Source organism: Brachionichthys hirsutus, chromosome 3 (genome assembly GCF_040956055.1).
Source record: "Brachionichthys hirsutus isolate HB-005 chromosome 3, CSIRO-AGI_Bhir_v1, whole genome shotgun sequence".
Taxonomy (NCBI): Eukaryota; Metazoa; Chordata; class Actinopteri; order Lophiiformes; family Brachionichthyidae; genus Brachionichthys; species Brachionichthys hirsutus.
The window spans coordinates 8,596,125-8,612,792 of NC_090899.1; the positions used below are offsets into that span (position 1 = coordinate 8,596,125).

General features: G+C 41.1%; 1 protein-coding gene across 1 annotated transcript in view; it reads left to right on the forward strand.

Moving 5' to 3' along the window:
* ptprub (protein tyrosine phosphatase receptor type Ub) overlaps nt 1-16,351 on the forward strand; it is a 128,350-nt gene extending 111,999 nt beyond the window's left edge. Inside the window, exons 19-29 of the mRNA XM_068760308.1 lie at nt 4,709-4,745; nt 5,622-5,719; nt 7,038-7,154; nt 7,983-8,137; nt 8,703-8,838; nt 9,483-9,632; nt 10,766-11,080; nt 12,787-12,912; nt 14,259-14,416; nt 16,050-16,185; nt 16,289-16,351. Of these exons, the coding sequence (XP_068616409.1) occupies nt 4,709-4,745; nt 5,622-5,719; nt 7,038-7,154; nt 7,983-8,137; nt 8,703-8,838; nt 9,483-9,632; nt 10,766-11,080; nt 12,787-12,912; nt 14,259-14,416; nt 16,050-16,185; nt 16,289-16,351 (1,491 nt within the window). The remainder of the gene's footprint in view (nt 1-4,708; nt 4,746-5,621; nt 5,720-7,037; nt 7,155-7,982; nt 8,138-8,702; nt 8,839-9,482; nt 9,633-10,765; nt 11,081-12,786; nt 12,913-14,258; nt 14,417-16,049; nt 16,186-16,288) is intronic.
* Nucleotides 16,352-16,668: the final 317 nt, after the last annotated feature.

Consider the following 16,668-nt stretch of genomic DNA (forward strand, 5'->3'; position numbering starts at 1 on the left):
TAGATGAGGCTGTGCTTACTTACCAGGTGGAGGGCCGCGTTTGGAAGCGGTGAAGCTGTTGACAATAGAATGATTTCTTCAAGGAACAAAATAATAGATACAGTTTTACTGCCACTGTAGAGAGAACATTGCGTTTTGTTCCCTTGCGAATTAGCTCCCATGGTCCTTCAGTTGTTGCTGTTGTTTTGAATTATATGAAGGGAAGTCTGGCAATCTGATATGTCTGTATCTCACCACAGTTATTATGCATGCCTGTCATTGTGACTACTGTAAGGTAAATATGGCACACTACGTGAAGTTGAGGCAAGCTCCTGTTTAATGATAACGTGTCTGTGTAAATCTTTGTTAATAACTTGCTTGAAAAATAACTGAAATTTGTTCAGTGAGGGAAAATTGCTCAGCTGGCTTTATTATGGGCGGATTCCTCCCTTAGGCCAAATTGTGTCATCAAAACTGCCTGACACTGTGGGGCTTTTCCCCCTCGCTTTTATTTCCCGCTAGAGAACGGGCAGTGAGTGGTGAGATGCTTTTAAAGAGCTCATTCCAATGAGAGGGCATCAAAGCCCTCGCCTGCTGTTAAGGCTGTTGTTATTGTGAGGCCTTACTCGTGTTTAAAAAAGAGGTTTTCAATATTTCATAATCAAACAAAATGATAGAATCACTTCTGATTATTAAAAAGAATTCCGAAACTCACCTTCCCAAACAATGAATAAGTAAATAAACAGGAAAATATATATTTTTTAATTGAATACACTGCACATTTGACTTATCTTCACTCTCCTGCACTTCTGAAACATCTTTTAATGTACTCGGGCTGGTGATTGTACTTATTGGAGCTTTTAGTGACACGGGCCTTTAAGCCACTCCTTTTCTTTTCAACAATGGATCAATTTTGGTTTTTAAAAATTGCTAATTAGTAATAGAATAATAAGTTTGTCTCATCCTGGCAATATTTATTATGTATTTTAGTAAGAATTGTTGCATAACACAACATAAACAGTAAACAACGCTAGGGAAGTGTAACCCTCGGTTTATTGCACACAGTCCTAGGATAGTTTGGCCTTCCTAATATGACTCATTGGCCATGAAAATATACCCCAAGAACTTTTATATCATTAAAGTTTTTATAGTTTTTCAAGGAAAACAACATTTCACCAATGGAGGTTTTCTTCGTGATATAGCTGAATAGCCTTTGAACCTTTGAATTGAATTTTACTCCTGACTGAGTCAAAACGCTTTCAGTTTGCTCTTAGTTCTTAGCCTGTGAAATGACAGCATTTTTTTTAAAACCCCCTTAAAATTGACTGCTTGTTTAAAAAACGAAGGTGAGGAAGTGCGACCTCTCTGTTTCCACGTTCACTGTCACGTAATGCCTCTTTGCTTGGCTGTGGTGAACATCGCATGATGTGGTGCCGCACTTTGTATAAGCTTGACAGCTTCCTGTCAGTGTTGTAGGTGTGGAGAATCTAGTACATCGCTGATGCTAAGTTACAATTCATCAATATCAACACACGCACATGCACACACCCACGCACGCACACACACACACACATACACACACACCATTTGTTCTTTCTTTTTCTGTGCTTTTCTCACAGGCTTGTTGGTACATATGGCTCAGTTAATTGGATAACTGGGTAGAATTAAGGATATTGTTACAGTTAAAAAGGGAAAATCCACCCAAATTTAAAAATCTAAAAGTCTGGGTTTGTGGCTTGAACTGTGCAGAAATCTGAATTCTATCTCTTATGTAAGGTTGAAGCTAGAGGGCTGAGTTCACTATTACCATAAGATTCGTGAATATCCTACTGCACCCTTTCACCCTTTGGAATGCAGTGGAATTTAGGGCAATATAGGTTCTGCATTTTGGCAATAAGGAAGAATGGGAGAGGGATAAACAAGAGTTTGATGTATATTTTGTCATCATCAGGCCATGTTATAGGAGTGTTCCAAGGAAGGCCACTCATTACATTGTTACTCAGATGTTTGTTTATTTAGTACATACACAACCCTTTGGCCATAAAGTGTGTACTGTACTTACTAAACGGTTGCAGTGCAATGTACTGTACAATTAGATGCAATGACTATAATCAAATAATAGAAAGAGTAAAACTATGACATTTTCCACTCACCAAAGTAGTGAGTGACACAGTTGAAATTTTCTTACAACATCGACTAATTAAATTTAAACATAATGACCTCACATCAATGGCTGCTAGAAAGAATAAAGACCAGCCGAGCAGTACTTTCAACGCAAATACAAACACACACACACACGGCTCTCCCCACCTGTCTGTAATCTTTACTCCTACATACTAAATAAAACCTTCTCTCTTTAACTCTCTCTTTTTCTACTCCCCTCCCCAATTCCTCGACCTTGGACCCTGTAGATTCGGATTAACAGGGAAGTAAGTACTTCACTGCTCGTTCTTCTGCCTCCCATTGCCCTATTGTTGCTCTTTTCTCGTTTTTGTTTCCCCTCCCGCTGCCCTCTTCTCCTTCCACTCCTCTATTCTGATATGCTTAAAGGTCAGCGTGTTTCAGGTTAATACACATTTGATAAAAGGAAGCCCTTTCAGCTCAGGATTTCAAATGAGCACTCGGAGACATTTCTCCTCCAGATAGAGGACATTATTGTTTTTTGTTAGTTCTCAAAAGTGGCCAACGTTCAGCAAGTTTAGTTGCCTTGGCAACCATTCTAAGTGGAGGAGTGTATAACTGATATTGGTAGTGTTTGGTGAGGGTCAGTGGAATCGTGGATAGCAGGCTGCACAGCTCTGGTCATCAGACAAACTTATGTCGTTTGTGTCTGATTTAATGCAATTCATGGACAGTCCTTAAATATGTTTGGAAGCAGCCCTAAATAAAAAGATAAAACTGTCAGCAACATGGATCGCCTCATAATGACGTGTTGCCTTTTGATTCTTGACCTGCCTTCTCTACTCATGTAAGGAAATTATGCCATCAATGATCCCTCCAGCTGCTCCCATTAAAGAAACGATAGATTCCTGTGCTTTTCTGTGGGATGTTTTGATAGGATTGCGTATCACAAACAGGTGTATTATTTTCACCTTGACAGATTAGAACAGCAACACTTATTTTCGGGAGAGCTTCCGCTGACTAGTTTGCTTGTGTAAAGTATTGATGCTTAAAACTCCCTCAAGGAGTCTTTGTCATATTTATTCTCCTTCAGGCTTTGAAGTGACATCCCATCATTCAGACTCATCTCATGCTCATCCATATGTCATCCATATCGAAGCTTGTCACTGCATTTGCATTTGCAAGATCTGAGAAACCTTTGCTTCACATATTTTGCCTTGAAAGTTGTTTGTATTGGTTATAACATCATACATTAATGTGAAACCCTAGTAAGGTGTGTGTGTAACTTTAATTCTTCCACTCGTGTGTGGAAGAATTCAGGAACTGTGTTTTCACGACAATAAAAAAAGAAGTGATTTAGGTTTGTGAATTCATCGTCTCATCTCAAGATAAACAACCTCAATTCCAAAAACATATGTATCATGTAGACAGAAAAAACATTCTGAATCCTTTTGACATTCAGTTTAACTGAAAACAGTTTCAACAAATCAAATCAAATATCAAATGTTGGACGTCATACATCTTTGTAAATATATTTCTATTCTGAACATTAAAAAAAAAAGGTTGAGCAGCTCCGTCATTCACAAATATGAGAATAGATTCACCGCTACAGGCAGGAATGTGAGTGTAAATAGTTTACAGCCTCATGTCCAATGCCAGCTGGGCTTGGATCCAACTTAACTCAACCCTGTCCAGGACAAATGGGTATAGAAGATGAAGGATTCAATGAAGCACATTAATCCATGAGCTCAGAAACACCTTGGAAAAAAGTTTTCAATGAAATACTTTGGACATCTGAGATGAATCTTTGCAATGTAGTTGGTCTGAAAAGTCCAGATTTTATGGACATGATGCCCTCTGAACTAAAGACGGAAAGGACCATTTAGAATTGTTACCTGGGAAAGTTTCGGTCTTGGGGGTATGTTAGTGCCCATGATATAATGAAGCCACATTCTGCTTTCTTGCAACAGTGTGGTTCCCAAATCAAAGATTTTTTTTTACTAGTCTGACCTGTGTGTAGGACAGACCTGTCCACTTTTGAAAATGTGTGGCGTATAATGAAGTGATAACTGCCACAATGGAGACCTCCGGCCGTTGTGAAACTGAAGTCATATATCAAGTGAGAATGGGACAGAAATCCATTTCCACAACTTAAGCTATCAGAACTCTCCTCTTTCCAAGCACTTATCAAGTGCTAGAAGTGGTGCGACATTTACATGGCAGTCTGTTTAATTGACATAATGTCCCAATCTTTTTTGGAATTTGGGTTGTTCAACTTACTGCATCTTCATTGAAACTGTATTTTTTTTCTGTGCCATTACCCTGTGAAATCATCACAATAATTCAACTATTGTTCAGTCAGCCAGACAATTGTAGAATCAGCAATTTGTCATGATGCAATTTGTAGTATAGAATGTCTCAACTGCTGAAGTCTTGCAGGGCAAAAAGGTGGTCTGGAGTCACAGTTGCAGAGAGCGGATCAGTAGTAGAGTTCAATACAGAGGAAAGGGGCCGCTGTAAAGGCTGAGACGGACATGCGCCCTCTTAGACAGTTGTTCCTGAGGTGTAGATGACTTACTCAGCATGTCATCTCTGTTCTCTCTTTCAGGGCTATCATCGATCCAACCACTTCATTGCCACTCAGGGTGAGTCTCCCAGCAAGGCTGTAGTGTTTATGTGTGTGTCAGCGCATGCAGAGTGGTGAGTACCTTTGGTAATGGCGTAATAAATTAAAGATGATCCAGCCAATGAAACTAAAAGTCCCTTTTTCTCCAAACAGACCATTTGTCTGGAAAAAGTAAAGGTGATTGTGTAACTAGTAACCCGTGACGACTGCGCCATTGATGTGACTGAATAATTGTTGAAAGAGTAAATAATTAAGTGCAGTAATTATAGCTTTTCAGTCTCAGTGACATGCGTGTTTTGTTTAAATCTGGACAGACATCCTTTGGTTCGCCCTGTGCTGCTCAAATACGATGCCGCTCCGTGATGGGCGGCTGGACTGTGTGTGTGCGGACGTGAATGTCCGCCTCTGAACACAGACAAGTGCCAGTTTCTAGAAATCTCTCATTCCAGAGTCACTCGTGATTTGGCGTATGCTTATCATGCACCTCCTCTTCCCCGGTTGGGCAAAGAAAGATGAAAATCGAAAAGGAAAAAAATCTGTCAGCCGTGCTCTTGTCTGTCTGAGCATTCCTCTCGTACGTGATCGCCGTTATAAATTATCCTCCTCAGACGATAATGGGTGACTGATCCAGACTCCTCCGGGCTTTCATCATCAGTGGCTGTGGTTGTTTTTTCACCCATCACCCCTTCATCATTGCTTGGAATTCCAAATAAGTTTATTGACGGCACAATATAAAGAGATCAGTACCCTGCTATCTGAGTGAGGACATTTAGGTCATAATAATGGGAGATTACACAACAGCAAGAACTCCTGTTAGTGAGAAGACACGCTTTGATGCCTATGGGTTGTTGTTTATTAGTATATCTTCCTCTGTATCTCCTCTTCATCCCTCTAGGACCCAAGCAGGAGACGCTGTATGATTTTTGGAGAATGGTGTGGCAGGAAAATTGTTTCAGCATCGTCATGATCACTAAACTGGTGGAGGTTGGCAGAGTAAGTGATGTGCACTCACCCCTCATCGCCCCCTTGTCACCAACCCACATTCACCACAAGGGAACACTTGGGTGTCTTTGTGAAAGGCCTTTATGTGGTAGATGAGAGTCTCACAGGACATTACGGTGCTTGAGAAGAGAGAAGAAGGATTCCTTGCATTAATGTGAAACTACTAGTCACATGCTTTTGCGGTAGAGACCTGTGTTCTCTTTCTTTAACTTCGCATGCAATGTTCTCTGAGTCACAACCGATCATCAGGAAGTATTTGTAAACGTTGAGCAAGACCACATGGATTATTCCTTACTGGTCTCTTTTGAAAGCATCAAATGTGACATCGTGCTGAAGTTCTATAGAAACATGACCTCATTGCCAAAGCTGTGCTATGAAGCACTCCTGATGCATGGAAATCGCCTCTGAGCCACACATCTGGGGCCACCGTCCCTGCATGGACTCAACATAACTATGCTGGTTTATCCTGGGAGAACTGTTATTTTCCACCTCACATAAACACTTATTGTATGCTCTAAACACCCAATCCTTTCATTCCCAGAATGAGAAATGCAACACCTCAGCCGATGGGTAAAATGACACCATTATTGTAGCTGCAGCTCTCCGTCCAAATTGGTTCTCCATCCGAATATTTCCAGGAACGGCCCACAAATGAGGACTGGACTGCGTGGCTGGACCTAAATAACACCTACATTAGAAAAAAAACCTTCCTACTGCCTTCGTTGATGTTGGTGAAAATTGTATCCCATTATGTCATTTTCTTTGACCTATATATTAAATGCTGTTTGTTCTTCCACAACATTTGAGGTCTAACCTCTGTAGGATTTCAACATATTCCATATCACTGTAAATGATTTTGTCAAAAGTAAAACAGTTAATATTTTATTACAGTGATTGTACGGTGATATTCTCTGTTATATTCTTCTTACGAATCTGTGATATATTGTCAGAACAACATCCTGTTAGGAACTTACTATTATTAAGATGGGACCGATTTGAATTATTCTCCTGCCACTGGAATTGTGTTGAAAAAAACCTGTGACTACTGTCACCATGTAGTCGTTATATAGTAATAATATATAGTATTATATAGTGAAAGTTTAACTTGGGCATTTAGAATGAAAACGTCAAAATGATACACGTGTCCCTAAGTGAATATTTTAAGGACCCTTTTATTTATTATTTCTTTTAGGGTTAGATTTGAGCATACTTTTTGTTTTTAAAGCCATTTGTAAAGCTCTGTCGAGGAGAGTCCTTGTTATTACAGCAGAATGAGGATTAACACAGTTACTTGACTTTGTTTAAACAGGTGAAATGCTGTAAATACTGGCCTGATGACAGCGAGATGTACGGTGACATCAAAATCACTCTGCTAAAGACAGAGACGCTGGCTGAATACACAGTGCGCACCTTTGCCTTGGAGAGGGTAAGTCCAATGCTCATTTGCATATCTCTGTATGTATTTAATATTCTTGAAATTGGAGGTAGAACATTAATAGAGGATTGGATGCTTGACAGGATTTAACGCTGATGCGTACGAGGGCCAAGTGTTAAATTGGGAGGAATTAAAACCGGTGGCAACTTGAATTCCCCTGTCGTCTTTCCACCATAGCTGTTACACTGTTTTGCCCCTGATGTCCTCCGTCCTGTCAGTCTCCTGGGGTTCTCTCATCGGAATAGTTCAAAGCGGCTCTGTGGTGACAGCGGTGCAAACACAGCATTATCATCAGACTGTCTCGATCGCTCTCCATGGCGCATGATGCTGCTTATTCAGATTGGCAGGAATTTAAGAGCTGGTGACAGCTTGTTTTTCAAAACTTTTTTTTATGACCATCTTCAGCAGTCTCCGCTTTGCATTGCTTTATTTTTATGTTATCACTGTACAGTGGAGGCAATTGCCATGTGTCTTCAGCAGCCCTCCCCCTATTGAAAGGAGGAGCACCCCACCCCTCCCTGAGAGCTCCAGGAGCCTCAGTAATTTCTTTCAACGTGTCTGTCATACCGTTGTCGCCTATTGCATGTGATGCGCAGAGACCTTACTGTCCCGAGAAGACCTAACACCCCATGTAATTAATGTCCTAGACGTTGAACAGGAGAATCCGGCACATCCATCATGTAGGTAGGGGAATGTCTCTGAATGGATGGGAGCAGTCTCCGATGAAAACGGGCCTGTGGCTACTGTGTTTAGGACGGAAGCCATATAAACACAGTGTTTTGCATGCGATGCTAGCGTGTCCTGCGTGTCTGTTGACAGAGAGGATATTCGACTAAGCATGAGGTGCGTCAGTTCCACTTCACATCCTGGCCTGAACACGGGGTGCCTTTTCACGCCACTGGACTTCTGGCCTTCATAAGACGAGTGAAAGCCTTTACGCCTCCTGATGCTGGCCCTGTGGTGGTGCACTGCAGGTAACAACTAAAGCAACCTTTAGCATTGTGAAACCCAAATGTAATGTAGAATTCAGTCTTGTAAATCTCTTTTGGAGATTCAAAACCACCACAATCATAGGTTGAGGTCACTTGATAGACAGACGCAGCCGTTTGCTTCTGACAGTGTTTTTGCGAGCTGAAATAAAACGATGTTTAAGCACAAAATCACAGTTGGAACAAAGATGTGGGCCACATGTCTCCATTTTCTGCAAAGTTCACATACTAATACCTTATTTCTGTGAAATCTATATATGAAACCCATGTGCAACGATCCATTTACAGTTACAGCTGAGCAAATAGTGCATTACCTGAGAAATGAAATTACCATGGTAACACTTGTTAAAGAAAGTCCAGAATAAACATAATGAAAATGGTAGATAAGGAAAATCAAGACATTTCTGGCCCTACTGTAGCACACAGGAACAACAACAACAACAAATATGAATAACTTAACTTCTGCTTTCACGTATCCTTACAGTTTTCACTTTTACAGACCTGAGGTGACGATTTCGTGTTTTCATGATGGTGTCCCTTTGTGTGTCAGTGTGGGAGCGGGACGCACCGGCTGCTACATCGTGCTGGATGTTATGTTAGACATGGCTGAGTGTGAAGGCGTGGTGGACATCTACAACTGCGTCAAAACGCTCTGCTCTCGACGCATCAACATGATCCAGACAGAGGTCAGGTCATCTCCATAAAGGAGAGGAAACTTGTCCACATCTTAAATGTGTTTTACAGACATTCAGGTTGCATCGCTCATCATACTATGGGAACCTTTGCTCTTCATCAGCTTTTCAAAACTGCTGTTTTTCTCCTCTGTTGTTGAGACATTCAAAGAGGGGGGGGGGGGGGTACTATTGTGCTTCCGCCTGGGACTTAAGTAAAGGTCATTGCAGTGGATTTAGAGAAATGACTCTCACGCTGTCTCTCGGCATGCTGCATAAGCACTTGCTGTTCTTTAGATGTGAAGACAATTTGCATATGTATCACTTATTATGTAAATAAAACATTGACTTTGCAGTTTATTATATTATATATGTATATAGTTATTTGAAAGGTTGCTCTAATTAAGTATCCACTGCATTTTTGTGTTTATTTTTGTATGGCTGTATTTAATTATTCTCAACACATTTATTTGACAGCAAGTTAGAAAAACGAGCATTTTACCTGCATCTACTGAACAAATCTTCTGTCCGACTCCTTTGAAATGTCTAATTAGCTGCTTGCTGCCATATCACATTCTCACTTGTTCTCTGAAATAGATTATACACCAAAGCATGCACACAACACAGCACTAAATGATGTCACCTGCTTGTCCATTCAGGAGCAGTACGTCTTTATCCACGATGCCATCCTGGAGGCCTGCCTTTGTGGAGAGACGGCCATCTTGATGAACGAGTTTGCAGTCACTTACAAGGAGTTGCTTCGTGTGGATTCCCAGAGTAATTCCTCTCAGTTACGGGAGGAGTTTCAGGTCAGTCTTCTGCTGGAGGGCAGCATCATTTCTTGTAGTTGATCTATGCAGCTATTACATCTATGAACATGCAAACATACATTGTGAAATGTGCAGCCTCCATGCAGTAATCTTGTGAATTTATAATGTGGTTTATTAGTCATCAGCATCATCATCCTCATTCACTTTCATAGAACATAGAAGCAATCACACTACCACAGTTTACATTTAGTAGCAACGAAATTCTACCAATATACCAAATCCTATGACTACTACATGTAGTTGTGCTGCTAATTCTATTCTCGTATTACGTATAATAACACAGACAGAAACTGTGTGTGTGTGTGTGTGTGCTTGCACGGTGATGTTGGTTTCCTTTTGCTTTGTGACTTTCTTTGAAATCTTCTTTGGTTTGTAGGAAGTCTCCGAACCTTTTATTAGTGTTTGATTAGCAGAAGGGAGACTGACTGCTCCATCCACCTCTTTGTGCTGCAGCTCTTATATTGATTCCAGGTTTAGCATTTCAAAGTAATGCTAGAAAAAGCTCATGCTCCCCTTTTTTAATGATATACTCTTCCACTCTGAACAGGAATGCAATAATAAAATGTGTTGCTTACAATTAGCGAGACGTACTGGTGGTTGCCGGTCTCTGATTTCAAACTGGTAGTTCGTCATCATTTCACATTTCATGTGCCTTGCCTTGATCATCCATCTGACATTGTTGTTGAAAGCTGTTCCATTGCTGGTTAAGGTATTAGCTTGCTTTTAATCATTTTGCAAACAGCCAGCTGCTCAGGCTCAGACCAGCAAACCACAGATCTATTATTGATGTTCTGATGAGCTAAATATTTTTTCATGTTGTTGAATGTAATGCCTAAATGAAAACAGAGTTCATCCAACAAAATTAGCATTCAATATTGCTTTTTGACTTTTATTTAAACTTCATTATACCCTTTATTATGTAGCTGTCCTCATTTATAATTTCTTTTTTTAATATAATTTATGTTTGTTAATGCAATGTTCATAATATGAAACATTATTAGTTTAAATGATCATTATCATATTCTTGGCGTCCTCTGCGCCTCCCTCCTCCCTCATTTTCATTCCATCTTACACTCAAACTCAACTCATCACTTTCACATTTAAATTTGCAGACGCTCAACTCTGTGACTCCCCACCTGGACGTGGAAGAATGCAGCATCGCTTTGCTGCCCAGAAACCGAGAGAAGAACCGCAGCATGGATGTCCTGCCGCCTGATCGCGCCTTGGCTTTCCTCGTTACGACAGAAGGCGAAAGCAACAATTATGTCAACGCTGCTCTTGCGGACAGTTTCCACCGACAGGCTGCTTTCATCGTGACCCCTCACCCTCTGCCAGGCACTACAGCTGACTTTTGGAGGCTGGTTTTCGACTATGGCTGCACGGCAGTGGTCATGCTCAACCAACTCAACCAGTCAAACTCTGCTTGGGTAAGGTCAAAGTGTTCTCTGCTGCTTTATTGCCTCTGATTTGTTGACACCATAAAAAAAAGCTAAATGTTTGAGTTCACTCAACGAGAGCTGTTTGCTGTGCTGTTTTTTTTTTTGTCAGGCTCGAGGTTATCTGAACTTCTGTTCAAACTTTTCCTGACATTGCCTGCCTACACTGTGTCTGTATCTTACTGTGTTCAGGATTAGGTCCTTCATGCCATTTTGCTGGGCTTTGATCCCTGACCACATTGATCACAAGGCATCACTAGATAACACCCACCCCAGCTTTTCCTTACCCTCCTCAAGTCCTCAAGGCTTTACACTCCGGTCACATCTTAGGGCTGCTCAACCTTTTATTTAGAACATAATGTTATTTTTCCCCTCTCTCTTCTTACTCAAATTATCGCATCATAGTTTTTCTTTAACATTTATAATAAGAGCTATAAAAATGAGTGGGGGAAAAAAAGATTTGAGATTGAGATTAAATTGAAACATTGGAAAACTGAAAGCAACTAACTAAAATATTATGTCATGAGTTATTTTTAATATGTCTAATATTAAAGTACTTAAATGCTCGGCTAACCTGCGCCCTTATAGTCGGCGGTACTGTGTGGTTTGAGCTGGTATGTAAGGGCTTCAAGGCTCTCCTAGAGTGAAAGGCATACTGAGGCTTTAAAAGGCAGCAGTAGATTATAGAGTCTACTCTAATTATAGGCACGGAAATCTAATCGTATCTCACTATTTTTGTCAGGGGTCTGGCAGGTGTGGTGAGCAAATTGAGCCATCCTGCAGTTTTTATGATGAAGATAGATGAATGGGTCATTTCATAAGGAAGCATGGATGAAATTAAAGCATGTAAAATATCAGCGGGTCATTAAAAGGAAGTCATGATTTAAGATACTGTCGTCCTAAGGTGGGATAATCAGAATTTAATAAGCATCCAGCAGTAATAAGGGCTTCACGATAAAGGTTCTAACCAAATGTAACTCCCAGATTGTTCTAAGGATGAAAATCACGCTCTGTTCAAGAGCCGAATGCTGGCACAACTTGTCAATAGACATGTTCTAGAACATGCCGGTTATTAAGACCTCTGCTTTGTTGGAGTTTGGATCAGGCTTTGGTAGCCACCCAGTCTTTAATGGCAGATAATCAATTGTGCAGCGATCACAGTGCTGCGGAATAATTGAATATTTTTAGACAGTTATGACTTGATGTCGTCATCATAAAAGAATTGGTAATAATAGCAGGACATAATATAGTCTAAGTGGAGCTTTATTGTATATTCCACACGTTGCCTGTGTGGAAGAACAATCGATAGACTTAAGAAACTGTTTGGTTGACAAAAAGAAAAACAATGGAGATACTTCTGATTATTTTACGCCGTGCGTTAAATGCTGCAGTGAGATCTGACTTTTTAGCACAGCTTATATCAGCTTTCATTTACATACGATTCACAACTCTTTGAAATATTTACTCTTAAAATCATTTTTATAACGAATAATCCTGTAACTAACTAGTGCCTTACTAATCCTAGTGTGTCTGCAGCAGTGACTGACACAAATAAATGCAAGATTTGGAGGAATATCAAGGTCAAACCTGAAATATTAACCATATAAAAATGTACACACACACACACACACAGATTGCATTAGCATCAGTCCATTATGTGCCTACATTTAATCCCTTGATTTCATCTCTACCTGCAGCCGTGTGTGCAGTACTGGCCAGAGCCAGGTCTACAGCAGTACGGACCCATGGAAGTGGAGTTTCTGTCCATGTCAGCGGACGAGGACGTCATTACCCGTCTGTTTCGGGTCAAGAATGTCACAAGGGTGAGCCAAAAAAAAAAAAAGCCTGCACAGAACACGTTGTTGTCATTGTGTTATTTCACAAATGCTAACTTGAACCTTATTAGAAATGCACGAGCTCTGGTCCTCACTGGTCATTGAAATGTTGCATTTTACCTACTGCACATTTAGAGCTGACAGCTCTAACGTGCATCTAACAACCAGGGCCAGTCGCTTCCTTTTTCAATTTGGTCTTGTCACTATTTCGATAGGCATCGTCCCACTCTTGGGTGCCTGCGGGCACACTAAATAAGCCCCCTTTGTTTCTTTCATCATAACGCATTACGCATTCTTAGTTGCAAGATACACTTTGTGGAGTCTCTTTTGGGTCCTTCATAAACCATGTCAGACTTTAAGAAAGCATCTGCCATGTGGAGCGTATGGAAGACCTGATGAAACAAGCTTAATAATGGCACTGTCAGTATCTGTCATGGTAGAAGGAGCACAGGGGATGTGAATCGTTTTGCCTCACGTACACCATTATGTTAACTGTGTGCGTATGCAGGGATGGTTTAAAGTTGGGAATTTGCATAAGCAAATGCATGCATTCTGTTCAGGATTGCCGTCAACCAATTATTAAAGAAGTCTGCATGCAAGGTGTTTTCCCTCTGCCATGAGAAATGGCACGATAGGCAAAGCCCAGAATGTACTTTCTTGATTGGCATCCTCACCTCCCCCTGTAGACTTGCCCTTGTCATTTCCCTCTCTACCAAGGGCACCTTTTTTTTCTGCTAGGTGCACACAAGGAGAGGACAAGTAAGCCCAACAGGAGAGAAATTAAATCACACAGAAGTAGCACCTCCCCCCTCCCTCCGCCCCTTATTCACTGCATTATAGTGTACGTTTTCTATGTATGACAATGACGTACAAGGATAGAGAGTAAAGGTCAAAGGGAAGTTCACTCTAAGGTGGATATGAGAATAGTTAAAAAGAGCTGCATTGTTTAAATCCCACATCTACCGAGGTAATTCCTCCATGCATCGTTGGTGTCTTTGCCAGCCCAATTTGCTTGACTTACAGTTCTCCACCGGTCCTTAAGTATTAAGCTTGATTATACAGCATGAGGTTATGAACAAACAGGGACCTCTCATACACACAGCTTGGGTCCCACTTACACCTGCATATCCATAAATCTAAAAGTCAGTCTGCTGAGTGAGCAAAGCTGAGACTGCCAGCATGCAACCTCAGGGAGCATTCAAACACGGGTGTTAACTGGTGCACGGAATACAGAGACAACCAGAAAACAAAGTAACACAGATGCATGCATGCTCACACAGTAACGTTTACTCGGGTTCCATGTCTTTCATGGTTTTTTAAAATTCCTTTTCAAGCTCCAAGAAGGCCAGCTGGTGGTTTGTCAGTTCCAGTTCCTCCGCTGGTCAGCGTATCGTGATGTTCCTGACTCCAAAAAGGCTTTCCTCAACCTACTGGCTCAAGTGCACAAGTGGCAGAGGGAGTGTGGAGAAGGACGCACTGTTGTCCACTGCCTGTGAGTAACCTGCTAGCATTAAGCATCCTGTACTAAATTAATGGGAAATGAAATGAGCCAGAAACGCATCCAGACTCCCTGTGACGAAAATCAAACCAAAAGCTTATTCACAAAGACTTACAGAAAATATAAAAATAGAATGGCACTCCTCCAAGGCCAAACCTACATGTCTGTGTAGGTTGTCTGGCTTATGCCATTGAAGAATTAATAATAATAATAGTAATAATATTGTTGGGACCACTCCCTTCCTTTCTACTTGCCTACATGGAAAGTTCAAAGCCAGAAGACCTCCCTGCTGCCCTTAAGTGAGCCATCATGGAAAGGGATATAAGCAGGGACAGAACCACCAGCAGCAATCACACAATTAGACATAACATGAAAAGACAAAGCAAAAAGTGGAGACAGGCTATTACCAAATGGGCATGTAGAAGAAAATCAACTGAGCTATCGGCTGATTATTGGCTTGTTTAGAGGCCCACTGGTGCTCCATGGCCTGCCTGAACCAACACAACCCAAAGGTAAACATCCTTGGTGGACATAATCATGAACAAAAGATGAGCGCTGATGGTTTGATATATTGAGAAACATTTTTCTCTTTAATCTTTTACATCAGCGCAACATGCTGTCCAGTGGCGTAGCGTGGGGAGCGCTGCATGCTCCTCCATTGTTCCAAGTCCCTGTAGCGCACTCCCACTGGTGCATGTAAATGGATCCACCCAGCTCATTGCCAACCCTTCACACGTTCATCCCCACCGCCCCCCCTCCATCTAAAAGTACACCACTCAGCCCTGTCACACAGTGTTACCCATGACAACCAGGAAGGAGATTATGGGCATCAAATCAATTATGGTTTAATACTGAATGTGATGTTCTCACTACAGTAAATCCAGGACCGCCAAAGCACTGACAACGATTGATTACCTTAATATTACTTGTATATGCTCTGGAGCCTTCCATGCCCACCGTCCCCACATTTGTCTCAGGAGAGACAATGTGAATTGTCCTCCAGTCGTTTATTGATATTGCCTTTCATTCATGACAACCAGGACAATACTTCAGAAGACATGATACACCATGCTGTTATTTCTAAAAAAATGTCTTCCTTACATCTTTTCTCACGTTGCTATTTTTGTATTTATACATTTTGTGCGTTACACAAGGACTCTGACAAATCGCCTGAGATAACATGAATACAAAATTGGGGTTATCAGATTCGGGATTTATTAGACTGCCCTGTCAACACAGTATTATTTTCATCCAAAAGTTTGTAAAACATATTTGGCTTATTCCTACAGGAGCAATATTTTAAGTTTTGTGTACACAAGCAGTAAAAATAAAAAAGACATTCACAGTGTTTATGATCTGTGGAATTCCCAGGTTACAGTGACAGTACCCTTGCAAAATAACTGTTAATGGGAACTCATATTAGATGAACATTCGTCCATGCAGAGGTGAGTCCCTGCAAAAGAAAAGGTAAGCACTGCTAACATCGGCCATATGAGTCAGATGAGCTAATAGGGTAAAGGATTCATGCTCCGGCTATTATGATGAACTTTATAGGGTGCATAACGCATCCATCCACGCATCAACGTGAACTACCGGTACATCTCAAGTAAAACCGTCTCCCCTGCAGGAATGGTGGCGGTCGCAGTGGGACCTTCTGTGCTTGCAACATTCTCCTTGAGATGATCCAGTACCAAAACGTGGTGGACATCTTCTATGCTGTGAAAACGTTACGAAACTGCAAACCCAACATGGTGGAGTCGCTGGTAAGGTTTCACATACATAGTTATCATTTCTGAACGTGGTAGGAATATTTCTCTCTGTCCCATTTTCACTTTATGATTCCAAAATGTCTTTATTTTTCCTCAGGACCAGTATCGATTCTGCTACGACCTTGTCCTGGAGTACTTGGACTGCTTTGACAGTAGATAGCAACTAAATGTTTACAACAGCGGAGGTGTTAAATGTGCTGGAGATTCGATTTTGAGGCTACCCAGTGACCCATCTACTTTAATGTTTGTACCTGTGGAGCTGACATTGAAAAGACTGTAAAAAGTGGAGTGGGAACAAAAACATGGTTGTGGTTGTAACATTTAACCTTTAATGTACAGCTGTGATTTCCTCCTTGTTGGTGATGCTTATCTCTTTTTGACTTTTCTTTTTGTGCTATTCTTGGTCCTTTTCGCTTCTGGACTGAAGCTTCTTTTGTTCTTTTGGCAGCAAAACAATATCCTGAGCTACAAAATGGA